This window comes from Plasmodium malariae (assembly GCF_900090045.1).
Source record: "Plasmodium malariae genome assembly, contig: PmUG01_00_22, whole genome shotgun sequence".
NCBI lineage: Eukaryota > Apicomplexa > Aconoidasida > Haemosporida > Plasmodiidae > Plasmodium > Plasmodium malariae.
The window spans coordinates 70,043-94,729 of NW_021638294.1; the positions used below are offsets into that span (position 1 = coordinate 70,043).

Here is a 24,687-nt window from a genome sequence, read left to right on the forward strand (position 1 = left end):
ATAATATAGAATCCTGAACAATTTAATTAATATATATATTAAAATAAATTGAAAACAAAAAATGGTCAGAGCTATTTTTTTTTAATTACACTTTAAATGTAATAGAATAGGATTATGCTTTTAATAGTACTATAAAAAGTTAATACATAAAAATTCATGTAAAAAATTGAAGAGTATAAGAATATATACATATTTATGTAATCCAAAGACAAATTTTTTTCGTAAAAGTATGATTAATAGAGGCACAGAAATATAAATACAAATTAATTTTTATTGGATAACCAATTTCCAAATTATTGTTTTACATTAAGTTTCTTAGGATATGTAATATTTCTTATATAAAATCCATTCAGATAATATATATAAATGAAAATGTATCAAAAAGTACAAACTAATAATTCAATAAGCTTAACAAGATCAGTAGATCTAGTAGATGAAAAGAATTATAATGAAAATTAAATAAAAATTCGTAATACTAAGAATATGTCATATATGAATTTAGGATAAATACATATATATTGATTTTTATACTATAATTATTAAATTGTCAAAATTGTGGTATATATGATTGTCACGTTTAGAATTATAAATATTAAAATAATAGAATTCTATAAAGAATAAATTATACATATAATGTTTTTATTTAATCAAATAATATGAAAGGATACTAAATAAAACATAAAAATAATATCATATATTTTACATAACAATAATCTTGTAAAATATAATTTATTGCTTTATTCGTGAAAAAACTTATGAAAATAAGTTCTTTTTATAACTTGATACAATTATATATTTATCTGTTTAACTAATAGAACACTGCTAAAATTAAGACATACTTATCATCAAAATATATTTTTTTTATTTTATATTTTAAGTATATTATTATTTATGACTGTTTTAACTATAATAATATGTTATTAATTATAAGCTCTAGTTTGAGTAACATTAAATAGAAATTAAAATACCTTAGTTCCTCTTTAAAATTTTATATACTACAGTTTTTACATGGTGTTATTGTACATAATGAATAAGAAACAATTATTATTTGTTATTTAAATAACTGCACTATCCAAATTTCATTTACTTTTACATATTTTTCCTATTTCAGGCTGTAATACTTTTTATGCTTTTAGCATCTGTATTAACTTATGTTAATGCTTTACATAAAAATATATGTATTTTTGTATTAAATATTATTTTTTAAATAAAAATGTTTATAATATATTCTCAGTAATATGAAGGACATTCCATTAATTCATATAAATTTTTATTAATTTTGTATTATTTTTAAATAAACCTAATGTATATATTTCATTATTATACAAATATTCTTATTATATATTAAAAATTATAATAAAAAATGTATTAACAAAGAGAAAAAAAAAATTTTTTTTTGTAAATATTTTAAACATAAATTTACGTAGCTCTTTTTTAAATTTTTTCAAATATTTCACAATATCATACTTTGTTTAATGTCACCAGATATTAATTTTCAATAATATGTTCATTATATATATTATATTTACATATATTTATATAATATATACTAATGCAAATACATGAATAAATAAAGCTTTAAAACATGATAGATCTTTTTTATTTATAATCCACTCTATATGGTTATTAAGTAATATATATATAAAAAAAATTATATAATATTTAAGAGATTAAAATAAAATGAACACAACAACAAACAAATAAATTTTATATAAATATATTAAACGATAAAAATAAATTAAAATAAAACTTATTAAAAAAGCAGAATTACTAAATATTACCATTATAACGTAATGTTTTTTGTGAAATAATTAATTACAAAAATTTATTATTAATATATATTTTTTTTAATTTTCGGATTATTCACTATATCATATGTACATGTTTCAAGTGTAATATTAAAATAAGAAATAATATATATAATTTATACTATAATAACCTATTATGGTGTTTCTGATTTTAAATTGCTCTGTAATTTTATTTAATTATTCCCGTATTAAAAGGCATTATAAATGATACAGGATATATTTTTCATTTTTTATGCTATATAAATATTTATAATAATAAAAAAGTTATTATCATTTAGTTAAATATATAAACAAACAAAAAGTTATTTATTATATTTTTAATTTACTTATTAGAATATATCTATCAATTATTACAGATAAATAATTACAGAGGATCAAGATTTGTTATTTTATATAACTTAATATATTATTCCATTTATGTTTAATTATTATGTCATTATTTTTTATTACAATATTATAATTTATATTATGTTTTCTTCAACCACACTGTAAAATTAATATTGTTATAATTATATCTTAATAAATTTTTCATATTTTATATAAGTAATCACATATATTTTCATTAATTAATAGGTACAAATATACTTTTAATTAATTAGATGTTTGATCAAATGAAACGATTTGTATATAAAAGCGATGGCAGGTACATATAAATGAAAATATATGTATAATAAATTATATTCTATTAAAACTATTCAATGTAATAATATATACTATAAATAATGAGTTTTTAGATAATAGTTATAAATATAATATTTAATATCACAACTATATTTTAATGATAAAATTATTTCAAAGTATAACAACAATTTAGCAAATTTATATATTATTAACTTTTATTCATATATACAATGCAGTAAATATAAAAAAATATTAACAAATGAATATCGCTACAATGGTCTGTATAAATAATAAATAGAAAAATTAAGAAAAAATAATAAATAAAAACATACTATCACTTATAACAATGATATGGTTTATAATTCATTTATTCTAGAAAGATTTAAGAATAAAGAGAATTATTTACATTAATATAGATAATAAGATATATATATATATATGTTTGTATAAGGAAAAAAGAAAAAATAGAAATGTATTAATTAAAGTAGTTTCTACCAAAAAATTTTATATCACATGTTCATGTAACTTATTTGTAATTTTTTATTGTTAGTTATTTGACTTCATTTTAATTAATGGAATATGTATATTATATAGAAATATAAACCTGACTATGATTTAATATCAAAATATGTTTAATATATATTTCCTTAAGGTTAATGAAAATAAGAATGATACAAAATAATTAGTAATATATATTCATTTATTTTTTAATTAATACATAAATTTTTATGTAAATGAAAATAATATAATATATTTTTATTAATATATATTTTCTTAAAATTGTTCTATTGATAATTAAAAAGATATAAAGTTCCAGTTTCCTTTCGGATTTTAACTTACAACAAACTATAGTGTTAATGTAGGATCATCATGGAAAATTGTTTTTCTTTGGTAATATTTATTATTTTTTAATATTCATAAAATTATGCATAAATTATGTATTTATTATATAGAAAGTTATAATAAAAAGAGATAAAAATTAATATTTCTTCATTATTTTGAATATAGAATTACGGTGCTAGAGCTTCCGGCTATTTCATGTTCCGTTATGATCCATTTTTTAATAAAATTAGAAATACAATAATAGAGAAAACTAGTTCCTTAAGTAATGTGAATGATAAACAAAATTTTAGGAAAGAGTGTCTAGCTCTGGCTGATTATCTAGTTAAAAATAAATCTCCTCCATCTTATTATAGCAATCAAAAAAAAAGATGGGAAGGAGCCATAAGGGATTGGAACGAAAAATACTATAAAGGGCTAACTAAACATGGAGGGTGTTTTATGATTTTCGAAGAGGAAGAAAAAAAAATTTTAGAATTAATATATGAAGCGGAAGATTTCTGTGAGGAGAAAATAAAAAAAAAACCAGAACATAGTTGCATTCAGAAAGCACGCGATAATCCAAATAATTGTGATAGTAAGTGTTCAACAGAAATTAGTGAATATAACGAGTGGATTATAGAGAGAAAGAACTATTTTACAAAAACTAAAAAACAAATTTATGAAAAGTGCAGAAAAAACAATCAAGTATTACCATTTCCAAAAAAAACTTGTGATGTACGTAAACCTGAAACATTTAAACAAATTCCTGTATGCAATACACAAAAGCCCGTTACACAAGAAAAATCTTTACAAGTACCAAACGAACAACAATATTCAGCTAAATCTCAAGTTCTCCCTATAGTAGAATCTCAAAAATCAACTGTACCAAAAAATAGTGAAGAAAATCTACCCCTACATCACGGTTCAAGTACAGATATTGGAACTACACTAATCGCAGGTGATCAATATGAACATCATGCTGAATCACAAGAACCAAAACTTTCTGAATCTTTGGATTCAGGAATGCAATCTCAAAAATCACCAGATTCTTTATCTACTACTGTAATATCCGAACAGACAACTACTGTAGATACGAATTTACAACATTCAAAGGGTGAAATATCAAACCCTCCCCGAGGTACAGAATCGCCAAATTCAACATTACTAGTAGGTACTGTACCTTTCCAAAAAAGTGAGAAATTAGAAGAAATCAATAAGAATCAAATTATTTCTCAATCTCAAGAATCACCAGTCATTGTTCCGTCATCTCATGCCCCAATTGAATTACCTAGAACAGCAGGTAGTATTAATGCTACTTATTTTTATATATATGCAACAAATAAACTAAATAATATATTTATTTATAAAACTATTACAGGTCAAGAACAAAATTCATCTGTAATAAACACACCATCTATTTTAATAACCGTTCTTCTTATTATGGTATTTTCCATTTTTATTAAAGTAAATTTAAACAAAATTATTAAATACATGATATATATTTGAGTTCAGTAATAATATATATTATAAATATATTTTTCTATATTATAGTATGCTTTAATAGTGATGTTCAAAAAAAAAAAAAAGATAAAGAGAAAACAAATGAAATTCCTTAGAATACTACTACCTTCTTGCTCTAAGAGAAAAAGAATATTTTTAACAAATGATCAATTGGTTCAACAAAAATATAATAATAAAGAAATCACCAAAAAAATAAAATTACAAGAACATAACATAAAACAAAAAGTAAACTCCTCAAAGAGTAAAACGGAAAGGACAAAAACTATTATAGAAGTACATATGGAAGTGCTTCAAGAATTCAGAAAAGAAGAATGGGAATTAAAAAAAAGAGAATATTTGGAAATATGCTTAGATGAGTTCACAAAAGAAAAAAATACAACCTATCCTAATTTAAAAGACGATCAACTATTCGTAGAATATACTAAAAACACTACAGGCACTGAAGAATCCATAACTTTATGCAATAAGTGGATAGAAAGACACAAAAATCTTTCTGAACAATTAAAAAAAGAAGATTGGTTCAACAGCTTGAAAAATGAATGGAAAATAGAACGAGATTACATAAAAAGAACTAAAGAATTAGATAATAGTATTCCAAATGACACTCAAAATATTTCATCATTAGAAACAGAAAAAAATATATGGAGACAATGGATATCAAAGAAGAGTCGGATTATAGAGCACTATTTGGAATATGAATGGTTTAGCGGATTAACGGAAGAATTACAGAATACCTTGGATGAATATGGAAATGACAAAAATAAAAATAATGTATCACTAATTAATTTGGATGAGTTGGAACAAAAAGGAAGTAGTGAAGAACTATATAAAAACATAAAAAAAAAATTACTAGAAAAACTGTGTATACTTGTACTTATGACAATATTAGAAGAATGCAGAAAGGAGGAGAATACAGAGAATAGTGAATCATATTTGGATAATTCCATAAATGATTGCAAGTTAGGAAAAAATATTTATGGAAATTCAGGAATTACAGAAAACATAAATAAAGATATAGGAAATGTTTTGGAGTACATGGAAAATAAGGAATCTTATAGCAATAAAGTAGAAGAACCTTTTATACAGGAACTGAATGATTGGATAAGAGAAGAAAATACATATATAAATTTTATAAACAATTAGAACAAATTATAAATATCCTGGGAGAAATTAGATTGATATAACCCATAAAGAGATAGGGACAAATTTAAATGTATTCGAAGAATAATTTATTGAAATAAAATGATATATATAATGTAAAATTGCTAAACTATGCGATATTGAAAGGAAAAACACAAAAAGATAACTATAAAGTAAAGGAAAAAATAAAAGTAAAAATTATTTGCGAAATAATAACATTGAAACAGAGTTACATAAAAAAAATTCGAATTATATATAAATTTTTTTAATTCTATAAGAATATCTAAAACACGTTATATTAATACTTGAATCAATAATAATAGCCAATTGCCAATGTATAAATAATAAAAAATAAATTTCATACTATAAATTTTAGCATACTAATTCAGCAAAATTTAAGAAATGCTTTTTTTTTTATTACTTAATATATAACTTCTTTCAAAAAATCATAAGATATATTGAACTTATAACTTGTGCTTTTAAAATGTATATTTACTTTTTAATATATATTAAATTATTACATTATCTAATATTGGTAACCTAACTTTCCCAGATAAAATATTAAAGCTCAGATTAGTATACACCTATTAATTTATATAAATATGTATATATTATATATTTTTTTTTTCCATTCTCTTTTAAATAATTAATGTGTTAATAATTATTTTATCTAATTTAATATTTAAATATTATAATAATATAATATTACATTCTTATTAAAATAAATAATATTTTACTTTGTTTAATAACAATATTTTTTTTAAGGAACCATTGGAAAAAATGAATAAATATATTCTTTAGTATTTTATTTTTCTTTTATATTAATATAAAAAGAAGCAAGTTATTATAAAAAAAACTTTATAATATATATAACTTTTAAAGAGATTATTAAATCTATTATTATATGAATACATAATTATGAAGTATAACATAATTTTTTATTAATAATAAATATTGCAATAATATATTTATAATAAATAATTGCTTAATATATAGTTACAATACAATTAATTAATAATAGTTTATTATATTCCTTATATTAGATTCTTTATATTTAATATATATATATCTTCCGCAAGAACACTTATGTTATATATGTAATATATGCTGTTATCTAAAATAAAATATTAAAGTATTTTTTGAGTACATAGAAGATACGATCAATTTTGCTAAATTAATACAAAAAAAAATTATAAAAATCCTATAGCTTTAATTTGAGGGGCTATATATTCATAAATGTATATATATATATGTATAATATTTTTATTATTTGTAAAGGTCTATAAAAGAAATGTAGGATATATATTTTTATATATAAAATTTTATTGTTTTTTCGTAATATATTATTAAAAGTACTATAATAATTAAGAATTAATAAGTAAATCCTCTTTATATTGATATTTCTAATTTTTTTTTATTTATTGTTTAAAAACTACAACTCAATTTCTTTTAAAGCTTCTTTTAATTAATTTTAGAAAACATTCATAAAACATAGTATTAACAATGTAAAATTAAGTATAATATTATTATTAATGCGAGATCAATAATTTTTATTTCTAAATTTAAATAGTAATTCATTTTTTATATATAAAATTCATGAATATGGAAATTCCTTATGATATATTTTATCCATATTAATGATATATTATATGGAACTCATATTAAGAGTCTTTAAATCATAAATAAAATCTAATATTCATTCTTAATTATTTCAATATTAAACTGAAAACGGCTAATATATTTTTTGCACAGAATTATTAATGTATATATATTCTAAATTATTAACAATATTATTATGAGTAAAGTTCATGAAAAAAAGCATTTACGTATAAATCAATTTTATATCTTTTTTAAAAATAAATATTCATTATTCATACATTAAAACAGTGAAAGTTTACAAGCAACGATTAAAAAAATTTTAAATAAATACATTATTAATGTATTTATATTAGAGTTTTTCATATAAATGTTATGTTTATTAAATTTTTATATACATCTCTATACATTTTATCTTACAATATTTTATACAAGGAAAATATCTTATTATTATTATAACATTTATAATATAATATATATAAAAACTAAAATAAGAGAAATACCTTATATATATGTAATGATATAAAATGCATCATCCAAGTACAAAAATAATTTTTTTTTTCATTATGTACATGCATATATATATATATATATATATATATGAATGAAAACAAATATAATTAATGTATTAATGTATGATTTATTACAAAAAATATAAATTTATGAGAAAGGTTTTTAATTTATTCATTATCAATTTATTATATAAAAAACATAATTTATACATAGTATATATATTTATACTGCTTCAATAGATATACATCATTGGTAGTATATTAATAAATTATAAAAAAAATTTATTTAAATATAAATACTATATTAAAAAATAATTTACATATGTTAAGAATTATTTAGTACCAGTAACTGTGATAATTTATTTTTTCATTTTTTCATAATCTTCTTTTTGTTGGGGTAAAGTACTTTAGTGAAAGTATATTTCAATACTATTATAAGTATATTGTTATTATGTAATCAAAGATGCATAATAATTGCACCTTAAAGTAAAATTAAAGGGAAAATTAATTATATATATATATATATAAATCATTGTAACTTTTTTAATTTTTACTAATTTTTTTCTTTTTATAAATTATATTTTTTCTAATAATAGTAGCAATATTTAAAAAAATCTTATTCATCTTCAAATTTTTACTTTTAATATTATTTCTTAAACTGTTGTATTATTAAAAATTTTGAATTAATATTAAAGATAATTAATGTCACCAGTACATAAGAAAAATATTTTTTATATTATTTAAAATATTAAAAGTCTTATTTTTTTAAATATGATATATCGGTAAAGGTAACCTTAGTTAAGCAGTATATATTTTTGTGTTAGCAGTTAATAAAATATTTTTTTCTTAAAATATATATTTCGTTAATATTTTTATATATCATCTCAATTAAATTTTATTCCTTATTATTATATATATATATATTGTTTTTCTAATTATATTAGGCATAATTCAAAATTATTTTTTAAATTTTGTTTATACGTAAGACATCAGCTGCTTCAAAGAGTTTTTTATTATTTTAGTTGTAAGAAGATTATTTAAAAAAATAAAATTTCAATGGTTAACATATATATATATATATATTACGTTATATACCTGTATTAAAATTTATCTATTTTTATTTTCATATTAAGAAAGCTGTTTATTAATATGTATATAAATTATAAAAATATAAATTCATTTTATCAAATAAATTATTTTAACAATGCGTAAAGTTGCAATTATTATATAAAATTATTATATTATTTTTAACTTTTCCTAAGATAATTTTATTAATACTGTTCTTATTTCGCTTCATATGAATAGATAATCTATGTTTTTAGTGTTTACTTACATAATTCTGAATACTTCTACAAGAGTATCTATATTTTTTAATTATTCATCTTTTTCTATTTAGATATATAGGATAATTACCTTTATATATATGTTTTCGTCAATTTTTAAGAATTTTATTTTGACAATTTTTTTTTATTCATTTTTTAATTTACCGCGTTTTTGTTTTCATTTCGATTTGTATTTCAATATATTAGGTAAATTTATATATATATGTATAACATTAAATTTTATTTTGTTCTATTCCGGAAAATGCATTTACTAATTATGCATAAATTACTAATACAAATAAATCATAATAAATTTGCTCAAAAAAACATTTTACAAGAATTTAAAATTATTTAAATAAATATAAAAATTAATTTCATAATTATTTATATTTAGTAGAAATATTATTTATGTGGAAATTTTAACTTCTGATGATTTTTTTTTTTTTTTTTTTTGCTGTAGCACAAAAAAAAGTAACATTGAATTACTTCTTTTATAACACAAACTGTAACTTCATTTAATAAACATTTATTAAGTATACATATTTATACAGAATTATTATTTAATTAAATTTATTTCAATGCGTCTTTTCTAAATTCCTCCCTTTCTGTTGTTCTCCAAAAATATATATTATTAATGTGGAATAAAGCCAATTTTGAACGCTTAATATATTTTAGTAATCATATTTTTCCCTTTACTTATTCCTATATATATATCAGTATATTAATTTTTTTTTCCTACAAATGTTTATATATTGATGTATCGTTAATAATATAAAAATTTTCATTTTTATTATTATTAATAATGCTTTATATATACATGTATAATCAACGTATACATACTTATACAAAAGTAATATATATATTTTTTTTTTCATTATATTTATTTTAAATATGATATCATACTTTCAATAATGTCATATATCATTTTTCTTAGATTAATTACTATATTTAAACTTTTTTAAATTTAACATGTTAAATTCTTATTTTAAATAGAAATTTCAATAAATTATTAATATGCTGTTTTTTGGGCTATGGAAAAAATTGGAGTTTTAAAAAATAAATAGAAAATATGTAAAAATATATAGAAACTTGATAAAAATCTATACACGAATTATATTTTATTATAAATTATAAAAACTATATATTATATACTTAAACATATTAAGGTGCTGCCCGCTAGTAAATGCTCGGAGATTAATAATATTTACTTAATATATATTTTTAACCTCTTTTCAGATAAATGCATGCTTATTCTTTCGAATTATTTATGTTTCCACTCAATTAAAGGATTATATTTAAAAATTCTACTTTTTAATAAATAATTTAATTTTCTATACAATAAATATGTTATCGTAAAAGTAATATATTCACATATATATATATATATATATATATATATTGATAATATTAATGTGTTTTTTTTTAGTTTATATATAGCTTTTATTACATTTCATTGTGTAAATGATTGAAATTATTAAAATCTTTAATATATAAAAATAATGAAACTATGCTGAATATCTAATTTTTTACATTAATGCTTATATAATATTTGCTTTTAAAAAAGATATAAACAAATAAATAAGAAAGAATTTTTTTTTTTCATTTTATCATTTATTTTATTTCGGAGTCACATTACATTATAATAATAGAATTCGCTACATTTAAGAGTATCTTTATATTTGATCATTTTTAACATTAACTTTGCAAAAACATATTTTAAATATAAAACTTTATGTAATTTATAAATATAATTATTTGTAAGATATGGTAGAATCAAATATGAAAAGAAAAAAGTAATAATAATAAACAAAATACTTCATATAAAACCAATATAAATCACTTTCCTTATTACTTATTTTTATTTTTGTGCTAATATTATCTTATAAAATAAAAAATCATTCTTCTAAAACGTTGTTAAAATATGTTTAAAAATTATTACATTTTAATTTATCAACTGCTTTTGCTAATGGTCTTTGGATTGAAAAAATGCACATAAAATTATTTAATAAAGAACAAATAACCTTATTAAATAGAAAAAAAAAAAAAAAAAAAAAACTTAAAATAAAAAAAATACTGTACACAAATATATCCAGTAGAATGTTAAAAAAAAAAAAAAGAAACAATTTATTTTTAAAATTTAATGCTTAATTTAGTTGCCTTTTTTCTTATTATATCATTTCCTGTTTGTATTTTTAAGACATTTATAAAACAAAGAATAATAGTAGCACAAATTTTAAAGTTTCAATATACTTTATAGGGCTATATTATTGGAATTATTGGTTTCATATATAAATATATATGATCTGTAAAGAATTAATAGCACTATTTCTTGTATTATTATACAAATTAATAATTTTAAGTATTATTTATAATATAAAAATATAACTATGCATATGTTAAATAATGATGTATTTCCAGCTTAGGTTTTAGTAGGTACTGTAGATCAAAATATATTAAAACCTAATACTACATATAATATAAATATAGCTAATGTATTATAATTCTGTTACTGTTATACATATTTCTCTCCTTTTTAGTTAACAATTTTTATCAAAATTAATTTTAAAATAAATTATAACAAGATAGTTACTATATAATTTTTAAAAATTTCTTACATTATATCTCTTAACAAAAGATCTAAATATATTTGTTCTAAAATTTTTTTTCTAATTAATAAAAATAAATCTATAAATATTAATACAACCAAATTTATTCACTTTTTTTTTTTTTGATACTATACACATTTATTATTAATTCAAATATAATAATGCATTTTCTTAAAACTATGAAAAAATAGTGATTATAGTTTGTAACTATATATAAAATAGAAAGAACTTTATTTCCCTAACATAAATGAACATATTTATTTGTAATTATTCAAGTTGTACTATTATATATTCATTTGAAAGTGAAAACATATATTTTTTATAGAAATCCATTTACATACACAAACATTTATATTTGTCTAAATATATTTAATTAAGCGAAAATAACATTTTAAAATAAAAAACGAAAAGTATTAAAACAGTGAAATTCATAAGGAAACATATGTTTTTATATTTTACCGTTTCTTAACATACAGACCACGTATACTCACGTACATTTATAAAACTTTATATAATAGTTATCTTATTCGGAAATATATTACTCATATATTAAATATATTACTTCATATTAATAATTGCCTCACATAAAAATTCGTATTTTTATTTTTTCATTTTACTCAGTCATTAACTTAATCTTTTTATATTTTTCATTATTTCTCAAGATCTTGGGAATAGCTATTATAAGAATAGCACCTAATATAATGATAAGAACAAAAAAAAATAATGCAAAAGCTTCTTCTTTCTTTACTATATACTCGAAAGGTTTTTCTATATAATCCCAAAAGCTTTTTATAAAAGCTAATTTTTCTTCAAGTGCACTATATGAAGGTAGTGCTTTTAATATGGGTAATCCTATTCCCAACAAGAAAAAAATAAAAAATATGAAAACTCCAAATCCGTAATTTCTAAATTTTATTTTTCTTAAAGCTATATCCCTAATTCTATTGTTTTTTTCAAGAAAAGTGTTATAATCTTTTTTTTTGATCCATCTTTTTTCAAAATGGAAATGTTTTCCATCAAACATTCCATCATTATAATCTACGACTTCTGTATAATATGTAGCCCTATTTAATAGACTACTATTAGATTGTTTATTTTTTCCTTTATTTCTTTTTATATTAATAGATATATTTTCTTTATCCGACTTCCAATTGTCTGGCATACCCACTTTTAACTGTGTAATATTTGAATTTTTGTCTTCCTTATATTTTACTAGTAATCTATAAGTTATTGTATATAATGTCTTATTAAAATTGTTCTCATTAGCCAAATATTTATTAAAAATATTCTAAGGAAAAAAGAATGAACATTGATTATATAATAGATTATATAATTTAGTAGTAAAAAACTGTATTAAATAAAATACATGCGAAAAAAATAAATAACATATATATCCTTAAATAGAATAACGTACGAAATCATTGTTAAAATTGCATATCCATATTAAAACGAAAAACATAGTAGTTTTGTTAAATGAGATTAACTTAATTTTTTGTTCCATCATATATTTCTCTAATACTATATTATACTAAATAAAAAAAAAATTTTAAAATAATATAATATTCCTCATATGATAAAATTAAATATTTATTTTTAATATTCAATTTTATTATTTCTTCGTAAATACCTTCAAAAATTATGTAACTATAACATGTTTCACATAAATTACCAAAATTAATAACATTCAAAATATAATATATATAATCTTTATAGTAATTGAAATTAAAAAAAAAAATACCTATTATTGAAATGAATAATTTGAATTCATTTATAAAAATTCAAAATATAAAATTTAATTTTTTAATTTAGTGTATAATTTATATTATTTTTTTATTAATTCTTTTTAGAAAAAACTAAAAAGAAAACATATAATTCCCTATTAAATTTGATCATTAAGAATATATAAAATATAGAATATAGAGAATGTATATTTAGTACATTGCTCTACCTATTAAAACAGGAATTACTAATTCTATGGATGTAATATCGTAATATTTATAATAATATAAACATATTTTCAAGAAATTATATATTTTTAATAAAATATTAATTATTGGTAACAATATATTAATACTAATAACAAATAAATATAACTATATTTTGTACTATGTTTGTGTAATATTTTTTATAAAGTGTATTCTAGTCATTACACAAATATATGTATTCTTTTATGTTTCATATTATATTTTTAAAATCAAATTTATAACATATAACATAATATATAAAAAAGTTTATTCTATTTGTAATAAATAACTCTTAAATATTTACTTATGTAAAGAATTCTTTAGTCTTAGAAAAATTCATGGTTTCTAAGTATTTTCTTGATCTTTTTTTCATTAATTCTGTACATATTTGTGTAAATTATTTATATGTTAAAATAACTGAAGTATTATATTCAAATAGTTTACATGCTTTATAATATTTTTAATATTCCACTTTTTAAATAACTATATCATGAAATGTGTTCTTATATATATATTCTTAATAATATTCCAATATCTTTTACAAACAACTGTATATTCTATCTTATTTTCTTTATAATGCTCTTTTAAATATATTGTTTATACTAATATATTTTACATCATTATATTTATATCCAATGATATACTGATATTAAGTAATTTACTTTTCTTCATTTCATATATTTGTCTAAGATATAATAAAAATATTTTTATATTTTCAATTAAAATATTGTTTAGAATTTTTGAATAATATATAATTTTCTTACATATTAACAATAAAGGTATTACTCTTTTTTGATTATATACTTATAAATTAAACATACAAATGTTCTTATGATAATAAATATTTTGAATAACATTTCATGCATTTAAATTTTATGATTTTATTTATGTTCATTTTACATTATTATTATATTGAGATATATATTTTTATATATTTTCCTCTATTTTCTAATTAATCTATACAACATGCTGCCTTATCAAAGTTTATATAAGTTAACATTCATATATACAAGTTAATGCGTATAAAATACAACTCTTAATTTTGTTATTATAATTAATTCTTAATCATCGCAAAATATTTCATTATATAAATGTTTCTTTTATTTATACAATATATATATATATAATAGAATTTTTATAATAGTATTCTTTTTATATAACTTGATACATTATATATTATAGTAATGAAAGTTATTATATCATGATTCATATTAATTTATTTTATATTTTAATTCATTTACATTCATATAATACCTTGCTCTAGAATATGCTTATGTTGTAGTTTATAACTTACCATAAAAAAAAATATTTTTTTTGTTTACTTTAATGAATAATATATATATATAAATGCAACAAATTTTATTCACTTCATTTCCTCAAATTAAAGAAAGACACATATGTGTTTGATTTAAAACTCATAATAAATTATTTTAAATATAATAACAATTAAACGTTTAATCAAGAACAATATGAAAAATATAAATCTGAAAATTTTGAATTGAATATAAATTATCATACATTAATAAAATTATGTGAATTGTACTATAATATATTTCCTTTAATGTATAAACATATATTTTCCATGGATATTTAATTAAATTGAAAATTGTAAATATGAAACTATAATATTTAGTTATCCTTATACAATACAATGAAATACTTAATTAAAAAATTTTTAATATTCAAATATAAATAGAATTACTGTTATAATAATTATTTACTATAATGCATAAAAAACGAACTGATTTAATTAGGCACATTTATAAAATTTAAGCACTTATACATACTACTAATAAATATATAATTAAATATATTACCGAAGTTGATTTACATTAAAGAATTCATTACAGAAAAAAACATAATGCATACCATATATTTTACCTTTTCTTAAATTTAATTTTTTGATATTTCTTAACTTTCTTGTGGTAATAAAAAAGGCCTAATATAAGTATGACACCTAATATAAGCAAAGGTATAACATATATTAGATAGTTAAAAAAACTATCTACATAAACGTATCCTGCTACTCTCTTCTCTACCTTTCCTCCCTTCATCCCTAACAATGCGTTAGGTACTTTATTCATTGACCTGAACAACCAGCTTACAGGAGAATCCTTCAACAACATACTTAAACCACGGTACCATTCAGTTATACCACACAATTTCAATACCTTAAACAGTACCTTCTTAAGCCCACAGCCCACACATAAATCTAATATGTATAATATCAGTAATACGGTGATTAATAATAAAGGTAAAACAAATCTCAATCGGTATTTTTTACATATTGTTTTTACGTACATCTTATTACTAATTGTCCTGTTGTTTTTAAGAAAATCCATATAATCAAGTTCTTTGAATATTTTTTTTTCCATACGAGAATATTTCTTTGTTTCAAATATACATTTCCTATTCCTCATATTTTGTTTATTTCCTCCTGCATTCATAAATGATTTTCTATTTAAATGTTTTATTTCTCTTTTGGGTTCTTTCTCATTATAATGTACATCTTTATTTTCGCTTACAGCATAATTTGGTACTTCTTTATTTAATCTTACAAAAACTGAACATTTATCCTCTTTAGATATTGCTAGTAATCTATAATTTTTATCTAATTTTCTATTATTTTTATAGTTTCCTTCTGAAGTTTTATAATAGTCACTCTAAAAAAAGACGTAAATATTAATTATTTAAAAGAATAAGTAATTTAATGACAAAAAAAATATATTAATAAAAATAAGGCAAGAATAAAATAGATAATGCACGTATCCTTAATTATTATTATCATACGAGATCAATGTTAAAAAGACATATCCAACTTAAAAGGATAAACGCAGAAATTTTTGTAAATAAGAGTAACGTATTTTTTTGATCCATAATATATATATGTAATTTTATAATATATGCACTTAAAAATTTATATCGACATAATATACTTCTAATTTTAAAGGGCTCTATATATTTTTCCTGTTTTTAATTTTTTATTATGTTTTTATTGTAATTTCATAAAATTATAATAAAATTAATATAACGATAACATGTTTTATAAAATAGACAGAAAAACGACTTTAAAAATTTAATATAATATTTTTATTTTATTATTATGTATAAAAAACTAAATTAATTAAGATAATATATTTTGCTTTCATTAAATTATATTAAATATATATAATTTTATTGATTGTTATAGTAAATGAATAAATTATTGTTATTAGTTTTTTACAAAGTAATATATATTTTAATATCTGAATTATGGAAATTATATAAAGTAAGGAATATAGAGAAGATAGATATAATTCATAGTTCCATAAATTAATAAACTACTTATTTAACGATGTTTTACTTTTAATAATAATAATTTCATAAACAATATATAATTCATAAATTGGATATTTTTGTTAAAATATATTAATTATTATAGAAATATAATAATAAGTCAGAATTCCAATAATTAGTAGAACATTTAGTTTCTTGTTAATTTTAGAGTATACTTGATTTACTATTTGAACGGATTTATTCCTTTATATTAAATAAAATATTTATAAAAATTTTAATTCATATAGCACTACATAATCTATGAAGATATTACATTTAAAGATATATAGAAATTATTATTTATGTTTAAATTAGAATACTTGAAAATTATAATTTTTAATTAAGATCATTTTATGCCACTATTACTAAAGGAAATTTTTTGGAATTCATGAACAAAAAATATAAACATATTTAATTATATATATATGTATATTTAGAAAAAAAATATATATAGTTAAAAAAAAAAAAAAATTAAAAATAATATTAAATTTTTTATTACGAGTTGTTTAATTTTTTTATGAATATCATTCCAATATTTAATTTCAATTCCTCTATGTCGAACTATAATTTTGAAAAATTCATTAAATACTTAAGAAAACACATAGTATAAGTAATACATTCCAAAACATACATGCCTTGTGGTTAATTAAGCAAATATTAATATTCATGTTGGGGTTCATTTTGAATTTACAATATAGTATTTAAATAAAAAAATTAGTATTTAATCATTTTAAAGGCTCTTAAATATAACATTTCCAAAAATCATGTTATTTATCTTTTTATAATTAATATTTCTATGCAAAATATATCTTAATACTCTAACTAAAATATATAAGAAGTTAGAGTGTTAATAAAAGCATTATAACTTTTGTGTTATGTTGATTTTTATATGACATATGTTTCCTTTAATTAACATTAAATTATTATATATAAGTTGATAAAATGTATCAAAAAAATTCTAGTTAATATGAATTATTTGCACATTTTCACGTGTTTTATGTACCATTACTGCTCTGGTATGTTCATGTATAGAATAAAAATACAAAGTATCGTAACTATATAAATTATTATGCATGGATTTGTGTTTTCTTGAACAAAATATATTTAACCTTAAAATTTATGTACATTTTATTTAATTGTTAATTAAATTTCATTAAAAACATATTATTAAGTTTTAGTAATTATTTACTTATTAATTTAAAATTAAATTAGTATTTATACGGTATATATTATTATCGGATTAACATTAGTTTTAAACTGTGTTCAATTAATAGAACCTAAAACAAAAAAATATAACTTTTTGTTATCAACATTTTTATTATTATTGAAATTTAGGTAATTTTTATAAAATTCCATTAATTTCATTAACTTCTTAAATTAAAAAATAAAATGATGAATACTACTTAATCAATTTATTTAATTACAGTCTTTATATATTTAAAAATTAATGAGATATTTATAATTCATTCTTAAAATCAAAATAATATTAGTGCCCATTGAAATATATCATAACTAGAATAAATATACAGAAATTTAATAAAAATATTCTTGTGTAAATTAATTTTTAAAATATATATTACTCATAATATTTGTTACAAAAATTATTTATTGTGTATACATTTAAATATAAACCACTCATGAACGAAAAAAAAAAAATATATGTATTTATTTTATCAATTGAAAAACAACATAAAAAATTTAAATTGTGACTAATATATAATATATTCTAATAATAAGATATTCAAATAAATACTTAAAATAGAAAAAAAAGAAAAGGGATATTATAATTGTAAAAAATATAAATTACCTCATTATCTTTGGTGATATTTTATTAATTGTAACTTTGTTTATTAAATTAAGTGAACAGAATTGCTATAATAAAAATTAAGATCAAACATATATGGATCCAATTTTTATATATAAAGTGAATACTTTTGTTCTGAATATTAATCTATAATATTTATGTACTACTATGAAACAGAAAAAAATAAAAATACAGCTATATTAAGTCACAATAATAAATTGACTCAATATAATACATAACAATATAAAAATAAACATAAAAACGTTCCACTGTTATAAACATTTATCCCCTATTTTGTTTACAGTTATACATATATATATATTCGCACATAGTTTTATTTCAATAATTAATTTTATATATATATATCATGTAATTAATTTGAACATATATTCTTACTTAGAATTAAGTACATATCTTTTAGTTACACGAAGGATTTTTTTTAAAAAACAAACATTCATTTTAAATAGGCTTTAAATGAATTTCCTTATATATCAGTTGTATAAATTATGATTTTTACAAATATTTAAGCAACTATCGAAATATGCTAAATAACTAACAATAATGAAAATATTTGTGTAAATTCCTCGGCTATTTCTATGAATAATATAGTTGAAAATCCAGATATCATAAATAATTCTTGTAAAGCATATATTAAAAAGGTACTCTTATTTCTAAATTCATTAAACTTATTTTCTCTGTAGAATTGATATATTTTCAGTATTAAATATATAAGAATAAATCCTATATATAATACATTTTCAAACAAGTTATCTACCATCGAAAAAGTTTTATATAGGACATATTTTCATTTCTTGACTAATTTTTTGGTGGAAACCACTATAATTATTTTTATCTATTGATTCGATTTTCCTAATTTACATTCATTCATTATTATAACCATAACTGTCTTAATAAGTATATATATATTTCCAAATAAAACATAATTAATCCTGCATTATTTCATTTCTTCTCATGTAGTAACATATCGGTTCTTGAATATAATATTCAATATACACTCTCCTATTTATCAAACGATTTATAAAAGCTACACAACAAATAAATGAAAATATTTTTATTATTTATAACCTTATAATTTTACCTACGAATAAGGGAAAATTTTAATATAAGTATATATAACATAAAGCATTAAAAAATAAAAATTAAACTTTTTTGTTTTTATCATTATACCATATTACTTAAAAAATAATATATCCAAATAAAAAGAATAAATATATCAGATTTAGCTAGAATGAAATATTTATTTTTTCCGTTTAAGGGGTATCCTTTTATGTTTTATTATATTTTATTCTGTAAACAAAACTCTGTATAATATAAAAATATTCTTAAGAAATAAAATTATTGGAGTACTCAATTTATTTTATTATATTTTATGAAAAGATATAAAAATTCATAAATAAATACAAATATCTGGTAACAAAAAATAAAAATAATTTAAAAAGATTTATTGTAAATAATTCTTAAAAGTTATTTAAAAAAAAGGTAACATCAAAATAATTTTTCGCAATACTAGTTATTTTAATAAATGCACAACATATATATTATAATAATCTATTAGACCAATTCTAAATTTTAGTTATCAATGTTTTTCAAAAAATAATAAAATAAATTAACTTTTTCTTTATTCATATGGATTTTATTTGATAATTAGAATAAAAAAAATACACATGTGGTGAGAACAGGTAGATAAGTACATATTAGGAATATATTTATTAATTTTTTTGTCAAATTCCTAAAAATAAACTTAGCTATTTGTAGACGTAATACGTTTATGTACTATTTTATACTTCAAAAATATAAGATATAGCATAAAATATAATAGTATACACAGTTCAAAAAAAAAAAATTTTTTTATAGCATAAATTATAATTTAACTTGTGTCATATACTTCCAACATATAGAATGTTTTACATAAATAACTAAAGAAATTCCATTCTAAGCTTTAATTGACATACAGAATGTTTTATATCTAAATATGTACTATCCAATTTACCGCATTTACGCATTTATATCATATCATTAAATATGAAAAACTATAATTTCTTATATTTTAGAATAATGCGTTATATTTATTATGACTAAAAAGAAATTTACTAAATTTAAGAATTCATTTATATTTTTCTTTTATTCTTTTTATTTTTTTTAAATATAAATTATAAATTCTATAAATTATAATATTAAAAAAAACATTGAAGTAAATGTAATAAATAAGCATTTTAACTAATTAAACAATTAAAAAAAAATTACAAGAAAAATAATATCATTAGAAAATACGAAAAAATTATGTACAATAAAATATAGGAAAATAATTAATGTATTATTTTTCTTTTTAATATATATATAGAGGAGATAGCTGTGTACATATTTTTCTGATTTATAAATTAATAATACCAAAATTATGTATTAAAATACAACTATTACATAACTTAAATAAATTAAATATATTATGAATATATTAATATAATCATATATATTTAAATTACATATTTTCTGCTGAATTTAGCGAATGGACTTAATTATAAAAATGTAATATATTAAATATATTACCTTAGATGAATAATTATAAATCTATGCTAATTTTTGTATGCAAATTACTTCTCTAAAAAATAATTAATTAAAAAAAAATATATAAATTATTTATATTTTTAATGTTCTATATAATGCATACTACGCTTTGCTGTATTACATAAATAAGATAGTTATATTTTTACACCATTTTTCATGTGCACATATATATATGTATATATATAAACATATTTAAATATATTCTTGTTTTGGTACCCTTAAATGACACTTTCATTTGGATATTCATAACTCTTCCAAAAATTATAAATTCTTTCTTATATAAAAAAGAAAAATAGAGCATCGTAATTATCATTTCTATCTGTTTTGAATATTATATAATGATAATTACATAAATTCATAAGCTTCATTTTTATAGTTATTACCTAAATATGCATGTAATTAATACAGCTGATAATTTTTAAGACTATTGTTTTTTCCTAAAATCTTTTATGCATGTTTAAACTATTAAGAATATGCACGTCAATTTAAATTAAATGGTTATTCATATTTATCAAAATGAATGAACATTCAATATATAATTGTCATGTCTTTTGAAATATATTAATTCCTAAGTGAACTTATACGGCATGGAGGATATTTATTAAATATATGTTTTTATTTCATATATGTATATTTATTAATTCATGCATATTTGTATTAATACCTTAATATTTTTTAAATTATTGTAGATCTAATGTCATTTTTGATAATCATTTGTCTTATATATATTGTTTGCTATAATGGATTAGTTTTCTTTTAATTTAACGTGCTCTTAATATTATAATAATGAGACATACGACATTTTTTATTTTAATATTTTATTTAAAAATTAATTTATTCGTGATATATATATTTTCAGTGAAATTATTATTTTCACATAATTTCATTAGGCATTATTTTTGCAATAACACACATGATATAACTATTAAATCTTATCAATAATACTAATACACTTTGATTTTTATTAAAGTAAGTCCGCCCAAACATACATGTATTAAAATAATCAATAAATTAGAACCTTTATGAGTTTCATTCATATGTGTTTTATATTACTCTATAATTTTACAAGCATTTATTTTTTCTAATTAATTCATTTTTTTCAAAATATATTTAATAATTTCTTACTACGAATTCGTTTCCATACATACATTTAATGTAATTCTTACAAAAAAAAAAAAACATTAATGTATAGTTTTTTCCTTTTTCTCTGTTCCATATGAATTCATTCATTACATTCAAATTTGAATACGTATTTTTCTTGTGCATATTTTTCATTATTACATGTATTTACTTTTTTACATTCTTGTTTATCTATGGTGAAAATTATGAACATATACATCAGCATATAATTACAGTTCTTGTGCATGCACACGTATTTACATATATGAAATCTTTTCTATCATACTACAAAGAACTAATAACCTTCGAGTTTTTGCTTATAACTTTATTCCTTATGCTTTTGCACTTTTTATATTTTTACTTTTTGTTTTTTCCATGCTTATGCTGAATGCATTAATTATTCTCCTTATAAAGGTCTTTAATAGAAATAATTAAATGAACTTTCACACTTTTGACGTAATATAAAATAGGCTACAGCAAAGCAATTTTTCTTTCGAAATTGTTAATTTGAATAGATCACTGTTCAGGTGACCTATCTATTTTTTTTTTCCCCTTTTTCTTATTAACAACATCACCAGAAGTAATTGTTTCAACGAACTTCATACATTCTTGTTTTTCTCCGATGTTATCTGAATTTTATCATCCGTATCATCCTCTCTTATATACATGAACTTACTATAAATTGTTCACATTTATAAATGATGATCATAAGACGGCAAGGTCAGTAAGGTCATGTAAATAAATATCTAATACACAAATGTTTGTATACATATATATATGTACAGATGATTTCCTTTTTATGACTTTTCAATAAAAACAATCTAAAATATACAAGGCAAGATAGTTTAAAAAACATATGTATATTCTTGCATATAGTATGCATAGATAACTAATTGTGAATAATGCCATCCTATCAACATGCATAGATATGACCTCAGTTGTGTCCTCAAATTGTTTCAATTACTAACATAAAATTTAATTCCTAGTATAAATGTCTTATTCTATTTATTTTTCTTTAAACAGGTCAAATGGTCATTCGTGTCTTCATAAATGTATTCTTCCTATGGGCTCCTTTATTCGTGTGACACATGCACGGAACAACATAAAAAAAAATTTAGATATATATGTAAGAATCTCAGACAAAATATTGAATTACTGTAATGGTTTCACAAGAACAAATAGATATATCTAGATGTAAAAAATACATCTCATTTTTTTTAATAGTTATAACTATATTTATGCATTATACTTTTATGCTGGAAAACATTTTTGCATCAACCCTCTTAATAATATAGATAAATGATTCAATGTATTGTTTCAAGTTTAAAATGAAATATTCGTTCTTTGAAATATAGGAAAGTATATATATTAAAATATGTACATGAATATCTTATATTATGTAAGTATACGTATTCACACGTATACACGCTCCTTTATTCATTTACATGCATACATGTACATATACACAAATGTATGCACACGTATATGTACACGCTATACAAGCATGATTGACAAATATATATTTTTGAAACAATTTTTGTCAACTTTTATATCCCAAATTCCCAAGAAACTACATAATTAAAGCTTATTTTATTGAATTTTTCCTCTTTTATAAATGCTAAGGAAAGAAAAAATAAATTACAAAAATCATATAAAAAGATAAACCAAAATTTTTTTTGTCTCTTTTGAATAAAATATTCACATGTATATCATCGTCTTCAGAAAAACTCTGTAATGTACGTCTGAACAATTAAAAGAATAAGTAAAGAAAAAGTTTTCTTAAAATTCAAAGTTATACATATACTATTTGTATCAATATTAATCACGTTTTATGTTATTATACTTTTTTTTATATTCTTAGAGTTTTGTACAAACTTATCAGATAATGTATTTCTTCTCCTCCATTCTCTCCTTATTCAACATAACTTTCTTTCTGGATAAATAAGACATTTTG

The 24,687-nt window shown here is 18.9% G+C and overlaps 3 protein-coding genes across 3 annotated transcripts; 1 reads left to right on the plus strand and 2 right to left on the minus strand.

The window, feature by feature from the left end:
• Nucleotides 1–3,467: 3,467 nt before the first annotated feature.
• PmUG01_00043800 (STP1 protein) lies at nt 3,468–5,915 on the plus strand (the record flags this gene model as incomplete). The annotated part of the gene is made up of 2 exons (XM_029003500.1): nt 3,468–4,715; nt 4,803–5,915. The coding sequence occupies 2 exons, from the start codon at nt 3,468–3,470 to the stop codon at nt 5,913–5,915; spliced, it is 2,361 nt and encodes a 786-aa protein (XP_028858983.1).
• Nucleotides 5,916–12,561: 6,646 nt separating this feature from the next.
• On the minus strand, nt 12,562–13,452 carry PmUG01_00043900 (fam-m protein; the record flags this gene model as incomplete). The annotated part of the gene is made up of 2 exons (XM_029003511.1): nt 12,562–13,236; nt 13,363–13,452. The coding sequence occupies 2 exons, from the start codon at nt 13,450–13,452 to the stop codon at nt 12,562–12,564; spliced, it is 765 nt and encodes a 254-aa protein (XP_028858984.1).
• A 2,337-nt stretch (nt 13,453–15,789) lies between these two features.
• PmUG01_00044000 (fam-l protein) lies at nt 15,790–16,789 on the minus strand (the record flags this gene model as incomplete). Its single annotated transcript, XM_029003522.1, has 2 exons — nt 15,790–16,575; nt 16,703–16,789. 2 exons carry the CDS (start codon nt 16,787–16,789, stop codon nt 15,790–15,792), a joined length of 873 nt encoding a protein of 290 aa, XP_028858985.1.
• Between the last annotated feature and the right edge of the window lie 7,898 nt (nt 16,790–24,687).